The 16,034-nt window shown below is 44.9% G+C and overlaps 1 protein-coding gene across 2 annotated transcripts; it reads right to left on the reverse strand.

The window, feature by feature from the left end:
* Nucleotides 1-161: 161 nt before the first annotated feature.
* On the reverse strand, nt 162-16,034 carry agtrap (angiotensin II receptor-associated protein). 2 transcript variants are annotated; one of them, XM_068017278.1, is made up of 5 exons: nt 16,010-16,034; nt 15,187-15,221; nt 7,464-7,575; nt 5,819-6,035; nt 162-2,130 (listed from the first exon to the last, which is right to left on the reverse strand). In XM_068017278.1, exons 2-5 carry the CDS (start codon nt 15,219-15,221, stop codon nt 2,012-2,014), a joined length of 483 nt encoding a protein of 160 aa, XP_067873379.1. In that variant the 5' UTR covers nt 16,010-16,034; the 3' UTR covers nt 162-2,011. The 2 variants fall into 2 exon arrangements, with proteins under 2 accessions (XP_067873379.1, XP_067873377.1); XM_068017276.1 differs by lacking the exon at nt 16,010-16,034 and adding an exon at nt 15,689-15,961.

Genomic DNA, 16,034 nt, shown 5'->3' on the forward strand with positions numbered 1-16,034 from the left:
GCAAACTCTTCCTGGTATTGCTGAGGATTCCCAAAATTCAGCTGCTTTTACTGTTTGGAAAAGAATCAATGCCTCCATTCCATGTTGTCACTGTCTCTGTTTAAACCATGTTGCACTGCACCTGTATTTAGTCACCCTTATTTATAGTTTACTGCAGTCTGTCAATTTCAGCAGATTTTATTAGCAATAATAATAAATGATACATTTCACAATCATACCATTCAGGATGTTGACAATAATCAAGCACTAAAATCAAAGAAAATGGCACATGATTTAGTAAAATTACACCACGTTTTAAACATTCACCCACTCACAGCGAGGCCAGGACTGATACCTGGTTCCTGTTCCCATGACGATAGGATCACATGCTGAGGCTAGCAACCAGCCCAAAAGTGGGATGACACTAATAACCTTATGGAAAATGGACAAGCTATTAATCTTCTGCCATTTCCAATAGGTAACAGCAGCAGTTCCCCAATAACTGCTTACACAAGTTTTGGCCAGTCACTTCCCACTTTTCCTTGCAATCACCAATTGTACAGCATTGTCATCAAGCTTCTTACGAGATAATAAAATTTTAAAATGGCACATTTACATACCAACTTTAGCAATACAGAAATGTTAGATTTAATCAAAGTCATGTCTGCTCTTGAAACTGGAAATTGAGACCACAAGCAATGATCCCTTACTACACGTAAACTGTCTCTAAGCTCATAGCAAACCAAAGATCTGTTTGCTCTCAATGTTACAGCACAGAAACAGGCCAGTCAGCCCAGCAAATCTGCATCGTTCCACATGGACTACCCAATTCACTGTGCACAGTGGGGGTAAGGTACAATGTACTGCATGCGACACAAGTTTGCACCTTCAATTCCCAAATAGCAAGTTCCTGAATCACTTTCCCAGAGAGGGAAGGACAGAGCTAGTTATTTGGTGCCACTCTTCTATGTCCCCCTGAAAGACAGCAATTGAGTAGCAATCATACCAACTTAACAGACCACCTCTGGCCATACCCTAAGAGTGCAGAATTCTTGAGAGTAGTCAAATTTGGAGCAGCATTAAACTCCTTACCCACTCTACCAAACCTCAGCTACAGTGTTCCCACATTCCCCATGAAGACAAAATTACAGGAACTAAACACCTTCAAATTGCTTTTAAGCAAGAAAACTGTTGGTTCTAACTGTAAATTCTAACAGGAGCTGGAACACAGTACTGGTGCAGTGAGCTGTTGGTGGTGTGGGGATGTCCCTGTGGCTAAATGATGGGTGGCTAGTGGCTGTTTTATGTTGGAGAGTGTAGACAGCCACAGTTACATCTGCCAACTGAAGCACTTTAATATAAAGCAAGCAGATTCCTCCTATCCTGTAACTCATTTTTCAAAGGTCACAGATGTGGTGGAACAAGCAAGTCCTTCTACTGCTTTCCAACCAGGATCCAGTCACACTCAGGGGCCACTGTCTGCAATGGGAACACTTTCAACACACAGCAGTAACGTACCTCAGTTTGTAAGAATCACACACCAATACCAGTCATCTCTGCCTCCTGAGTACTTTTAGTCAAGTTCAGAGCTAAGTCACTTTCAACCCTTTGGTCATTATGGCTCAATATATACTACCCTGAAACATGCCTTCAAACATCTGGGAAGCTGGCAACAGCTTTCATTCTGCATCTCATTCAGCCAGGACTGTAATCCGCTGAACATAACAGACAGTTATTCAACTGATGTCCCAATAACCACATTTGAATTTACTGGGGTCAGAATTTTCCTGAAGTACAAAAATCTGCATCCTCAACTCCAAGTAGCTTGGTGCTACTGACAATATTGCAGCCTACCTGCCTCCTGGACAGTCACCGCATTTTCTGGAAAATTTTAACAGGACATTTGCACAGAAAACAGACACACTCACTCATCAACACATGTACACATACATTAGCAGGTGGTTACTGAGTCTAAGGCACAAGGTGCTTATACAGGCTTTCATACAATAAGTAGCGCCTTACAGCTTGATTGTTAATAGGCTGTGATAGGGGTCTTGATCCCTGCAGAAGCAGCAGGTTGTTGCTGAGGCTCCTGCCCATCGATGGTCTGATATGACGTTCGATCCCGACTACCAGTTAAATCTGGAAAACCTGTACAGAACAATTCAGAGAAATAGTCATTTTCTCTTTTCCCCCCCACAGATCACTGGCAGAAAAGAACTGTAAACAACTCAAGTGAGGAACACAAGAACCTCCAGACAGACTTGGTTTCAGACATGAGCTCACAGTGAGTTGCCAGAATTCTCCAGCACTAGTTTGTTAAAGCAACATTGGCAGAGCCAGAAACTGCTCAACAAGTAATGGTCAATAAAATCATTTGTATTCTCAATGTTATCTAGAAATTACTACAAGGAAACAGAACTCTTGGCCCAACCAGTCTTTTAGCAGTAACCCTAATCCTATGTTCGTGCCCTATTCCCATTGCCTTCAACCACCTAATCATTTTTAAATGTTGACATAGTCTCTGTTTCACTAATGTTCCACAACGTCACAACTCTAAAATAGGTTTCTCCTAAACCTGACATTTATTCTTTTATCTATTGCCCCCTCAATCACTGGAAACTGTTTTTATTTGTCTTATACCTTCATAAATTTTAAACATCTCTATCAAATCAACTATTTGTAAACCATCCCAAAACACTTTGCAGAAGAGTAATCAGACAATAATTGACATCAAGTTAAAGGAGATATCAGGACATGCGAGTAAAACCTCAGTCAAAGAGTCAATTTTAAGGAGGTATTTAAAGAATAAGATGCAGGTGAAGGGGTTTAGGGAGGGAATTCCATAGTGTGGGGCTTAAACAGTTGAAGGTATAGCCACCAACAGTGGAGCAAAGGGGAGGGGATGCATAAAAGGTCAGAATAAGAGGAACACAGATTTCCGGAGGTTTGAATGGCTGGAGAACATTAGAGATAGTGAAGAGCATGACCATGAAGGGATTTAAACATAAGGGTGAGAACCTATGTCGGCCAGGAAACACAGGGGTCATAGGGTAGAAGCAGAAGTATTGAGGATGAACTGAAGTTTATGGAGGGTGGAGGATGGGGACTGGCCAGGAGAGCATTGGAAGTGTCAATTTGGGAGGCATGATTCAAGGTGTCAGAAGAGCTGAGGCAGGAGTGGAAACAGACAACATTACAGGGGTGGAAGTGGCAATCTGTGTTGGAGCTGATATGGGTTCAGATGTTCAGCTTGAAGTCAAATAAAACGCTGAGTTTACTAACAATCCGATTCAACCTGAAACAGTGGTCAGGATGATGACTCGGAGATGAAGGAATGGAGTTTATGGCAGAAGCCAAAGATGGTGACTTTAGTCTTCCCATCGTTTAACTGGAGAAAATTGTGGTTTATCAAATACTGGATGTCAGACAAGCAGTTTGACAACAGTGAGGCGGTAGAGAGATCGAAAAAGATTGAGGAGAGGTAGAACTGGTTGTCAGACAACACTTTTTAAGATAAATCACATGTCTTTCAATGACAATATGTAGATGAAGGTGCGGGGGGGGGGGTGGTGGGAGAATCAAGGGAAGATTTCTGGGGGCCTCCAGAGATAACAGTGTGAGAACAGGAACAGAAGTCATTGCTGGAGATACTCTGGCTACAATTGGATAGGTAAGAGTGGAATCAATCAAGGGCAATCCGTCTCAGCTGGACAACAGAGCAGAGGCATTGGAGATGAATGGTGCAGTGGACAACGTCAAAGGTTTCAGAGAAATTATGAGGAGGGATAGTGTACTAGAGTCTTGGACCATGCCACTTGTCACTTTGGGTTCTTACAGCGCTAGGGCAGGGAGAGAGATTCAAACATTAAAATTGCATGAAAATATGGGCACAAATTTGGGAGCTACAACACTTTCAAGAACTTTGGAGAGAGTTGGGAGATTGAAGACAAGGCAGTGATTTCTCAGGAGGGAGGGGTTAAGGGTGATTTTTTGAGGGGGTGATGACAGCAGTTGTGAAAGGGAAGGTGGCAGTGCTTGAGGGGAGGGAATCACTTACAAAGTCAGCTAGCTGGGGACCAAAGAGGGAGGTTGGGTGGTGGGTCACATGGACAAGGTGTGCTCAGAGAGGGCATGACGGGAAATAGAAAAGTTACAGGTTTGGGGTAGAGGTGCATACAGCAGAGGAGACTAAATAGATGGTCTCAATCTTAGTGACATTAAGTACATAAGCCACCCACAGTTCTTATTGGAAGTAAGGGTGAAGGGGACAGGGGGAGGGGTTTACGGGGACAGTTAATAGTAGAGAAAAGAACCTAGAGAATAATCTTTCCTCGGAGTACAATTATCCCTTTACCAAATTGTACCTTGTACACTTACTGGCATAGAATTCTACCAGCCACCTTTCTGCCAACTTATCAATATCCTCTTGTAGGTTCCATTAGTCCTCAGAATTAGTTATCATGCATCCTATTTTAGTGTCATTCAATTTCATCCTCCCCAGAGCCTTGAGGCTAACTACAGCGCTTTAGCAAAGATCAGCGAACTTAGCATAGCAAGATTGAACCTGTGAATTTCTCGCCCTGGTGGTCAACCACTCTCTGTGCCACCAGGGAAGCTTTGTGAAGAGTACAAAACCATACCACAAACCTTAATTCTATTATCCATAGCTTTGATAAAATCCCATTTCAATGAGACTATGAACAACAAACAAATACATAAAAATGTTCAGAAACGTTACACAAAAATGAAAGTGAAAAACGTGTAAAAATCTAGATCTTTATGAAGGACAAATTAACAGCAGCATCATTTCAGCAGCCCAGGAGGGATCATGTGATTATGGGAAGATCACCGATCAAAGCAGAAGGGCTAACAGCTGCAGCAAAGGGAGGAAGAGTATACACGCACTGCAGGAGAGGCAGGGATGGGTGGTTCAGTAGGAGCGACCGTAGTGAGCACTGGATTCAACACTATCACACGTAAACCTGCTGTCAATGGAGCTGTCCAGGTCTGGGATGGAGCGACCAGGGAGAGAGAGAGAGAGAGAGCAAGAGAGAGAAAGAAAAAGACAAATATAAGCTTTGATAACACCTTCACGAGGTTGAGAAGCAGATAACAAACAGAACAAGTACAACATAAAATGGAAATATTAAGCACAATTATCCAAAAAATAGCCCCCTCCCTCAGATGGATACAATTAATTCACTGCTTTGTGAATACTGCACCCATACATTTAGATTGTATTTGTCTTTTCCACTTCACTCTAGCTTTCATTACTGACTGGGAGCAGATCTAACACCAACAATGGCTTCATGACGATGTATTCACCACTCCCCCAGTGGCTCAGCAAGCAGCCAAGCCTACACCTCAGGAGCATCGCTGCTCTGTGCGGAGTGAAAAGATTTGAGCCAGAGCAACAGCAAGGGCTCCTGCTCACTATCCAGCAATACCCACAGAGACCAGAGTGTGGACATCAGGCACAGACATCATCAGGCTCAGTTGTGATTTAAAACTTTCCACCTCAGTCCATGCCCACCCCCAGTGAGAATCTGTGCTTTCTGCTCCACCATCCCACCAATCCAGAATTCACTGCTCTGAATGCATCTGCTCACTTCTCCCCACTTGAGCTTACATGCAAGGTTACCTAGTTAGCACAGAATGACAATGCCTTCATTCTACCAGGTGCTACTTGGCTGGGGAGGTCTGGGGAAGACAACGAGGCAATTCTGTGCCTCTCACTGTGCAGATTTATCGAGCTGCAAGTTTTTCTTTAGTGCATCTTCCTGCCCCCAACTGTTGCCCAGGGTTAGTGGCATCAATAGCTAGCCCAGGTTCTTACCAATGTTTAGGTTGTAATCTCCCCCTCGTTCCTTGTACATCTGATACACAAAGAGACAAAAAACCGGTTTCAGAAGGAGGCTTAAAATCACCATGCCAACACTGAAGCGGAACTGGTCCCTCAATGCAACGTCGGCTTGCCTGCCAGCAAAACGGTCGTAGTTGATCGCGATGTGGATGATGTCTGTGAGGATTGTTACCATCATGCCAACTAAATACTAAAAGAAAAAGTAAGACATCAGATTCAGCATCCAATCACTAGCAGGCACAGTCTCAGGACATTAGTTGGCACTATGACAGGAGCTAACTGTGAACTAAATACAGGATTAGGGAAGAGAAAGGGAGACCACACTGTGTTCCATATCCATGTTTATTCTCCTAGGGCTAAGCACCATTCCCTTGCTTACAGGCTATGGCCTAGTAATAATCCTTGGCCAAGGTGCTCAGAGCTTAAGCACATGCTGCAGCCCAGAGAGGCAATACCATTACAGGTGGTGAAAAAAAAAACAGTGCAAATCCAGCAGAAGAGACATCTGCCCCAGGGATAAACCTCTCAACCTTTATTTTGTATACGAGTGTTCATGTTGACATTCCCTGTTAGTCCCAGTTGATGTAACTAACAGGGTGAACGAGAATGCTTTAAACCTCAGACACAACTCTGAACTGAAGCAACAAAACAATTGATGCTTGGAGAGGTCATATCTACCAGTCTTATCGACACAAACAATTGCACAAGACTGGGCGAGTACAGCCTTGTGCTCATGTCTTGCTGTAATGCTCCACTTCCTGCCCAACTGCAGTGATCATAATCCACAATTTTGTGTCTCCAGTTTTCTTTCACTGAATGCAGCATGTTTATTTGCAGGCTGCCAGCAGCCGTACAGGAGGGAGCAACTGAAGAACAAGATCAGCTCACGATTTCATACAAGTCAAATTTACTCTGCCTCTCCCTTACTCTTTTTAAAGACACCCACACTTTGATTTACTGAATTAATTTTTTTTTTTTTAAATCACTACAACTTCACTGAACTACAGCCAAAATCTTGCAACTGGCCAGTATAACAGGGTGAAAGGTCACAACAGTATTCAGTGGGTAAAGTGTGAGGTGTCTCAGAGCAGGAAGATTCCCGGTTCCTTTTTTAAAAACATTTATTCTTGAGATGTGGACGTTGCTAGCAAGGTCAGCATTTATTGCCCATCCCTAGTTGCCCCTAGAAGGTGGCGGTGGGCCGCCTTCTTGAACTTCTGAATGGTTTTGGACACAAATGAGCGGCTAGTCCCCAGACTGGATTGAGGTAACTGATCTCAGGGCAGGTACAACTATGCTGGGTGGGAGAGTTAAATTGGAAAAATTAGTCACAATCCCCACTCCTGATGACGAAATGGAGACTGCTGTTGGAAATGTACATATCAACACCACATGTGATACCCCTTATTTTTGAATAGCCTAACAGTCACTGTCTAGACGCACATGAAAATGGTCACTTGGGTGGCCAGCATCAGTAAACTGTGTTCCAGCAAACTTCAGTGCTTTCATGAGGGTAAGTGTAGGGGAGCGGGAGGGAGAACATCACTGAAAGATTGAACTGGAAGCTGCTGCTACACCTGGGAACGCATTATGCCAGTGTTGGGCTGGAGGTACTCACCATGACAAGAGCATCAACAGAGTCTCTCTGAGCAATGGCCCAAACCCCAATGGCCAGAACAGCATAATTACTCCAGATGTAGGGTTGAGGGAGCCATGGATACATACAGCCCCTGCCAAACAGAAAATCATTGTCAGCTGCACTGTTCAAGAACTTGATCACAGCTTCTTTGAAACACGAAACAATTCCAACAATCCAGTAGTTGTAATTGTACAAATTAGAGAGCTTTTTAAATGTTATATATTTAGATTCTCAATCTTGCACAAGCAACGCAACTTTCGTCTCCAGCTCTGGGTAAAGTATTATTCCCAAGTATCTTAAAGCTCTCCCTGTTTCACTGGGTTTATTCAGAATCACAAAAGAAGTTTCCCCTCTACAATAAAAATACCTCTACCCTCCTCCAAAATCACTCAGCACCATTTTTTGGCTCAGTGCCAGTGACACACTCCCAGCTCACTATTATTTTGCAATGGAAAAGGGAGAGGCAGAGATATGCAAGGCCAACTTAAAATGACTCAGATTCCTGTCTCCTGAGGCAACAATAGGCCTTTAGGTAGCAGTGATGCAACATCACTCTATCTCAGCTGACTTTCACCCCTTGACTCCATCCCCTTTCACAAAACAAACTCCCTGTACATTTAACAAAGTGATTCCTGACAACGCAGCTCGCCACTGACGTCATAAGGCTGCGCCGCAGTGCGCACATGCACAGACGGTCTCCTGCTCTCTGCGCATGCGCTGCGTTCCGGCTTGCCAGGACTGGTTAGCACATGCGCCGATGACATCATCGCGTGACGTCTGCTTCTTTGGGCAACGCGCCTGGTCGGCCTCTGCACATGCGCTTTATGCAACGCCAATGGGTATTCACGCATGCGTCAACCTTCTGATATTCACGCATGCGTCAAAGCTTCGGCGCGAGTTTCTGAAAGTGGAAGGAGGAGAAGTTTCATCGGGCATTTTATTGCAATTATTTAGTCATTTTGGAGATTTCAGTCTGCTTCATTTTTATTAGAAAGAGGAGATTGCTCCAAGGTAAGCTGCTCTGAAAATATTTCCATTGTCTGGGGCACTGCATGTGCTCCAGTCCCTGTTGTAAGCTGCTCTGAAAACATTTCCATTGTCTAGGGCACTGCATGTGCTCCAGTCCCTGTTGTAAGTTGCTCTGAAAACATTTCCATTGTCTGGGGCACTGCATGTGCTCCAGTCCACTGCACTGCACTAAAATCCTTTCCATTGTCTGGGGCTGTGTGCAGGCAGTACATGTGCTCCAGTCCCTATTGTAAGTTTCTCTGTTCCTGCACTCATTAGAGCCGTGCACATGGACACAGCCACATGTTTCCCCATCCGCCCTTGAAACAACCATGCAGAGCCTTGTGAGACTCCGCAATTGCCAGCTGCTGCCTGTCAAGCAGAGAGGGCATCCAAAGCTGTCAAGCACTTGGGGAACATCCAGAAAGAAGAGACTGAGCACTGAAAGAAACAAGCATGCCGTGTCCAGTGGTAGCACAAATGTGAATGCTCTTGCTGAGTACACAACTGGTGAGGTGGGAGTGCAGCCACACCGTTCTCCATCCTCAGTGTTGCTTGAAGGCAAAGGCAGATGAGCGAAAGAAATGGAAGGTGATGCTGATAGTAGTAGGCAGGATTAAATGGGAGCTGATGGGAAGGCGCACAAGTAGCATAACCACTAACAGGGAACAGCTGGGCTAAATGGCCTGCTTTATGTTCATAGTCCAAAAGAAATGTGCTTCTTTTTCCAGCACCCTCACATCATTCATGTTTTCCCTGAGAGCAGCATTGAACCATCACGAGATAGGGGCAGTAACATCATCCTGACTCCTACAGCTGAGGTGGGTACTAAATGATTCATTGGCAGTGTTATCAGTACATGCCTTTACTGCAGAACATAAAGCATGCTCAACAGTAATTTCATTGAAGGAGGGAAGCTCTGAGACTGATGTTCTTTCCTTATTTCTTTTCACGTAAAACATGCCCTTGAGAAAACAATCCTTGAGACTTAAGGTCAGCATTCAAGCAACGAAGGCAACTGAATCATGTTGCGGAGCTTGTCACGATACGGAAAGGAACCTTGCATTTATGGATGAAGTGGGAGCACACATTGGGATGCGTTTGGGGAACATTCACCAAGAATAGACTGAGCTCAGACTCTTGTGACTTTCTTCAAGGAGAGAGAGGTCCAGTGTGTGCATGTGGCGGCGCATTGCACTGAGTGTGGATCTCAGGATGCGGCGAGCATAGCATTCCGAGGAACGTTGTATTTCTCGGAGATACCTGTAGTCCTGGGCAGATTCAATGCATGACTTTGTGACTTTGCCTTTTTCACATGGACAATACAGTAGTGGAATAGAGAGCCACGCGTTCATTCACCACAAGACTCTCTAGGAACAATCTCTTTAGTTCTGCATAGCAGAGACTTGGCCTGTCTGTCTCACGGGAATGCTGGCAACACAACACTCATGTATCCATGCACAACAGTGCCTCGAATGTTTAGTGCACTTAATAAAATTTCTCAATAATTAAACCTGGAATTGTTGAGGTTTTTGACGTTATTTTCCCGACTTTGCAACTGCACTTCAGATATTCAACTGCGGTGTGGTCCTTGGGGGGGGGGGGGGGGGGGTTGTGAGGGGGAAGAGAGAGGGGGTTTTAAGGTGGGGGGGGGGAAAGAGAGGTGGGGTTATGAGGGGGAAGAGGGAATAGGTTGTGAAGGGGTGGGGGGGAAAGGGGGTGTGAGGGGGAGGTGGGGGAGGTAGAGAGGGGATGTAGGGGAGTAGTGGGAGGGAGTTAAATTCACAAGCTCCTGAAGAGAGGGATGCAAAAGGCAGGGACCAGACAGCTGCAATGCCTGAAGTACAGTTGAGAAGTAAGGGAGAAAGCGGCTGGATGGGGGATCTGCAGCTGGAGAGAACGGCTGGATGGAGGGGTCCGGAGGCGAGAGGCCATAGAGAGCCGCGGGGAGCGAGCAGCTGAAGACCTTGGTGTCGCTGGGTGCGGGGACCAGCCGGTGCGTCTTTTGCCATTGCAAATTTATGGTGCATGCGTAGAAAAACGCACCCCGCCCCCCTCACGCTGCTGTCTCCGGCCGCTCCGCTCCCCCCAGACCCGCTCCGCTCCCCTCCGTCACCAGGCCGTTCGCTCGCCCACTCGCCGGCTGCTCCACTCCTACCAGGCTCGCTCCGTCCCTCCCTCCCTCCCCGGCCCCAGCTCGCTCACTCTCTCACTCACTCACTCACTCCGCCATTGTGTGCTGACATGTGTTTGTTAGGTTGCCTCCGTGTGATTATTTGAGCAGCGCCATCTTTAGTCCTGGCAGCTGCCTAAAGTCGCAGTCTGTGACGTTTTAGTGGCACATGCTGCATTTGCGCATGTGCCACAACAGCGCCCCCCTAGCGGTAGCATTGTCAAGAAATGCAGTCTACATTTAATGATCCAGGAACCAGTCTCTCTGCAAAAGGAACTGTTACATCCACTCCACTTTTCAAAAAAATCTGGCAACAACAACCATCAGTTAAAAGTCACGACACTGAACCCAAGGCCTTCACAACACCCTGCTCACCACTCACACCCCAATCAGCAGCTCAAACTTAGACCTCCACATTCCAGCCAGCAACTTCTATGACTCGTCACACCAACTGGATTCATTTATTATGTACACTATGGAATGCAAATAATTCACCAGAGAATCTCTTCCCCACCTTAACAAAATTCAAACCTACAGCCTACAAAACCTACAAAATTGACTAACATCCCTTCATGCAGTTCCCACAATTCACCCCTGGCTGTTGAAGGCCCTAGGCAGGGGCCCCTCCACACCTTATCCTGGCCAGCTAATCAAAAACGTGCTTGCCTTACGACGAGCTTGTGTTGTCTTTACAACACCGATTAAGTTAGCAACAGATCAGTATGGTGCCTAACTCAATAAGTTAAAGAGACATTTTCCCTCCACACTTCATTCTCATAACCAGACCCAGCCTGTCCACAACAGCAACCACATTGGTACAGATTAATTACGATTAGTCTTTGGGATAGATCAATTAAATTCTTTTTAATATCCTGAGTTACATCAATCTGCATTTGAGACCAGAAGTTGTTTCAGCATAACTCTAACTCCTTCCTTTTCCACCTCAGCCAGCACAAACTCAGGATTGATCTGCAATCTTCTGGCTCTACACAGCCTAAACTCAGCCATCAGGGAACCAGATTACAACCTATGTTGGCTGCCGAGTTTCCTACATTACAACAGTGACTACACTTCAAAAATACTTCATTGGCTGTTAAGCACTTCTGAGACATCCTGTGATCATAGAAAGACGCTTTATAAATGCAAGTCTTTCTTTTCTTTATTCTTACGACAGAAAATGGGGATCCCAGAAAGGGTCAACAACCCGTCAAGACTGGGGACATGGAGACCTCATTTAAGTAAATTAGTGCAGATTCCCACCCAACAGCAGCCAAAGCAAGAGCCCAGCCAGCAAGATGAGCGGTGGGACTCATTCTGTTGTAAGAATTAAAATAAGTCGTGATGCCAATGACATCAACAGACTGTGACTTGGACACATTCATTAGATCCCGCCTGCTTTTAGCAGGAGCCTCGTCCAGGGTCTGAATCACCACCAGGAATATTACAGCACCTGGGAATGGGGTCGTGTTGCTCAATCCTGAGTTATTCTACATCACCTCCAATAACTCTTTTCCATCTGTGATGAGGAAATATAAATCAAGGCTATGATGTAAAAACAATTAGAATTTCTACACCAGATCTTTGTATTTTTGAAATACAAACCCAATTTTAAACCTCTTTTGGCTATAAGCCTGGCAGTTAAATTTATCAAATGCACCTCTTCAAACAAGGCTGGGAAAAGCCGGAAAGTTACAGGCCTGCTACCTGGACATCAGTTCTTGGTAAATACTAGAATCTGTAATATGGAATGAAATTACCACAATTTGGAAAAACAAGAGTTCATCAGGGCCAGTCAGCACACAGTGCTAAGAGACAGCTCACGCTTGGACAATATTAAAGAATTCTTTAAAGAAATGAGAGGATAAATAAAAGGAAATGCAGTGGGTATCACTCTTCAAAAACAAAATAAGATACTGAGAAAGAGATAACACAAAGATAATAGGAGATCAAATTAAGGGGAAAGTGGAAGAAAAGCAAAGGACAGAGATAAAAGTTTCACAAACTGGGAAGAAATGGAGAGTGGTGTTTCCCAGGGGTCGAGATTTAGGCAGCTCTTATTTACTGTATACCTAAAAATGTGGACATGGGAATTGAGGGGACAGTATCTGAAATTTGCTTATTACAACTAATTAGACAAAGGGAGGGGAGGGGAGAGATTGCAGATTGTGAAAGACTAGAACAGGGCATGGATGGACAGATAGGCAGCAGATACAGCTCAATGCAGATAAACCTGAAGTAAGAACATGGAAAGGAAATGCATCTTAATTGATAAGGTCTTATATGGAGTAAAGGAGAAGAACCTTGGTGTGCAGATACACAGGTCATTAAGAAAAGTGGCAGCGCAGGTAGAAAGGCAAACACAACTCCTGTTTTCTTTTCCCTGAGAGACATAAAATACAAAAGCAAGGAGATAATGTTTTAATATAATCACAAAAAGAATTAAAGGGGAGAGTACAAACATGTCTTTGCACAGAGGTTGGTTAGAATATGGTATTCTCTGCCACTAATCAATTTAGAAACAGACTCCATGAATACTATTAAAAAAGGAAATTAGAAATCTGCTTGAAATTGTAGTGATATCACTGGACGAGTAATCCAGAGACCAGGCTAATGTTCTGGGGATGGTTCGAAAACCACCACAGCAGATGGTGAAATTTGAATAAATCTGGAATTTAAAAGTTAGTCTAACGGTGACCATGAAACCATCGTCGATTGTTGTAAAAAAACCCATCTGGTTCACTAATGTCCTTTAGGGAAGGAAATCTACCGTCCTTACCTGGTCTGGCCTACATGTGACTCCAGACCCATAACAATGTAGTTCACTCTTAAATGTCCTCTGAAATGTCTTAGCAAGCCATTCAGTTCAAAGGCAATTAGGGATGGGCAATAAATGCTGGCCTAGCCAGCAGTGCCCACATCCCCCAAACAAATAAAAAAAATTTTAAAAAGTGTTCGGGAGCAAGCAGGAGAGTGTGATTCAACGAGGTGGGGAAAACACCAACTCTACGAAATCACAAATGGGCTACTGCTGAGCTGTAACGTTCTATGATTTTCTGCTCCCTCTCCCCCTGAGGAAACACACACAAATTGTTCTTTGCTTCATGCAGTCTGTCCCAATATCACAGGAACTCGTGAAATTTCAATCGCATTACAAAATAGGAAACTAAGCTGAGGCAACTAAAACAGGTCGACATTTAACTTGCGCTCTCTCCTTTCTTATCCACAGCAATCCATATACAAGCCTCCTCCTGTTGTGACAGTAACACAAGACATTTATTTAGCTAACCTGAAGCTCCAAATGATTCTGATCTAGCAGCAAACAGTTTTACTCATTCTGGAACATTCCAGCATCCTCTGAAGTTCACAATTTTGAAACACCTTTGTAAACTCTAATTTTGTTTCTAGTGAAACTGTGCATCACTGGTCGACGCTAGACTGGAGATACAACCAACATTCAGTCTGAGCCAGTTTCTGTTGATCAATAGCTCTGGATACTGGGGCAGTAGACCAACCACTTGTCACCATCAGAACCCATTTTTAAACAATCATATCCATGTTTAATAGAGCAAGTGCAGTTAATATTGTTTGGTGGCCTGGCTAAGGGGAGTTAACAAGACAGAAAGGTTAAAATAGAAAATCTGTATCTTATACATGGGATGGGAACCCTACAGGGCAGTGGCTTCAAGTCTGCCTTTACTGTACTGAGTTTGGGCACAAAGTGATTTAATTAGCTAAAATACTACATATGAGAAACAAAGTGGCATTTAAACTTCTGTCAACAACAAGACTTTCTTTTCAAATAAAAGCACTGCCTCAATGTAGTAGCCAACCCCAAGCTGAGCTTCCTCTCCATCAAACTTGCATCTCCATAGCCCATACCCACTCCTGCCTTAGCCTATCTGCTGCTGAAACCCTCATCCATGACTTCATCACCTCCAAGCTTGACAGTTCCAATGCTCTCCTGGCCTGTCTACCGTCCTCCCTAAACTTCAGCTCAGCCAGAATTCTGTTGCCTTGATCCTGCTCTACATTAAGTCCTACTCACAACACCCCGTCCTCACTAACCAATATTAGATCCCAATCCCCTAGTAAAAATTCACATTCTTGTGTTAATTCCCATAATGGCCTAACCGTTCCCATTTCTCTGACCTCCTCCATCCCTACAATTTTCCCCTCCCAACTCTTGATTCCACCTATGCCAGCTTTTTGCACATGGCCCTTCACCCCACCACTGATGACCATGCCTTCAGTCCTCCAGGACTTATGTTCTGGAAATCTTTGCCTCCCCTTCACCAAGACATTGCTTGAAACCCACCTCTTTGACCAATCTTTTAGTCAACCTCCCAATATCTTTTTCTTGGTCTCAGCATCAATTTATTTTGATTATACCTCAGAAGAACTAGGAGTTATTTTTCTACATTAAAAAGGGCTGTAGAAATGCAAGTACTGGTTGATGTTGCCACATATCACCATCAGTTGGGCAGCAAACATTCAATGAATAGATTAACATCCATCACTCACCAGGTTGTCAGAAGCCAGTGCACGATGATGATCATCTGTGGGAACAGAACCCAGGTCATTCTGCAAGAACTAAAGAAACTCTACAATTACAGAGACATTGACAGACCCTAGCCCCAGCTTATCTCCCACAACAACATCCCCAGGGAATGACACATCATCCGAGATTACAACCTGGAATTTATTCCGAGGATCTGTTTCTTCGCTTCTAACCCTCCCCCCTCGCAGCCCAAATAGATCCCAGCCTGTAACTCACAAGGAATGGAGAGAGAAAGAAGGTGAGCAGTGGGGGAAGAGACAGTGGGAGGGGGTCAGTGGGGTAGGGAGGAGGGGGTCGGGGGAGGAAGGGCGGACAGAGATGATGTCACAGCCCCGCCCGCGCCGTTATTTTACTGACACCAGACTTTCCGGACCACCCCTTTAAGATCCGGATTGACAGCCCTGCACTACAATCGACAGTTTGAGTTTGGATTTATGAAACCCTCCCCAGTCCGCCACTCTTTACCTTCAGACTAACCACCGGCAGCACCATCGCTACCCCTTCGGTTGCAGCAAAACTTCAAACCGACCCACGTGAACCCGCGTCATGTGAGCCTGAGCCCACGTGATCCCGGGCTGGAGTAGGAGCGACCTCCCTGGGTCCCTGCGCTGCCCTATTCGCCCCAGGTCGACCCACCCACACACCCCAACAGGTCCAGTGGCCCCGGACTCAGTGACAGAAGAGAGAAATGCTGTGGGGCATCTTGCAGCAATAGCACTGCAGACTTGTTAATCCTCGATAACACTGCGGTGCAAAGAATCCAAGGTTTAACTGAAAGATTCCGACCTTCTGTCATCAATGTTTGTGCTCC

Source organism: Heterodontus francisci, chromosome 37, assembly GCF_036365525.1.
Source record: "Heterodontus francisci isolate sHetFra1 chromosome 37, sHetFra1.hap1, whole genome shotgun sequence".
Lineage (NCBI taxonomy): Eukaryota > Metazoa > Chordata > Chondrichthyes > Heterodontiformes > Heterodontidae > Heterodontus > Heterodontus francisci.

What these genes read in the sequence shown, in the direction of transcription:
- agtrap (XM_068017276.1), bottom strand. Translation starts at nt 15,715, where the DNA reads ATGGTGCTGCCGGTGGTTAGTCTGAAG. An exon ending in TGCCGGTGGTTAGTCTGAAG is followed by an intron (nt 15,222 to 15,688) that starts GTAAAGAGTGGC and finishes CTGTTCCCACAG; the next exon opens with ATGATCATCATCGTGCACTG. An exon ending in CACTGGCTTCTGACAACCTG is followed by an intron (nt 7,576 to 15,186) that starts GTGAGTGATGGA and finishes TCTGTTTGGCAG; the next exon opens with GGGCTGTATGTATCCATGGC.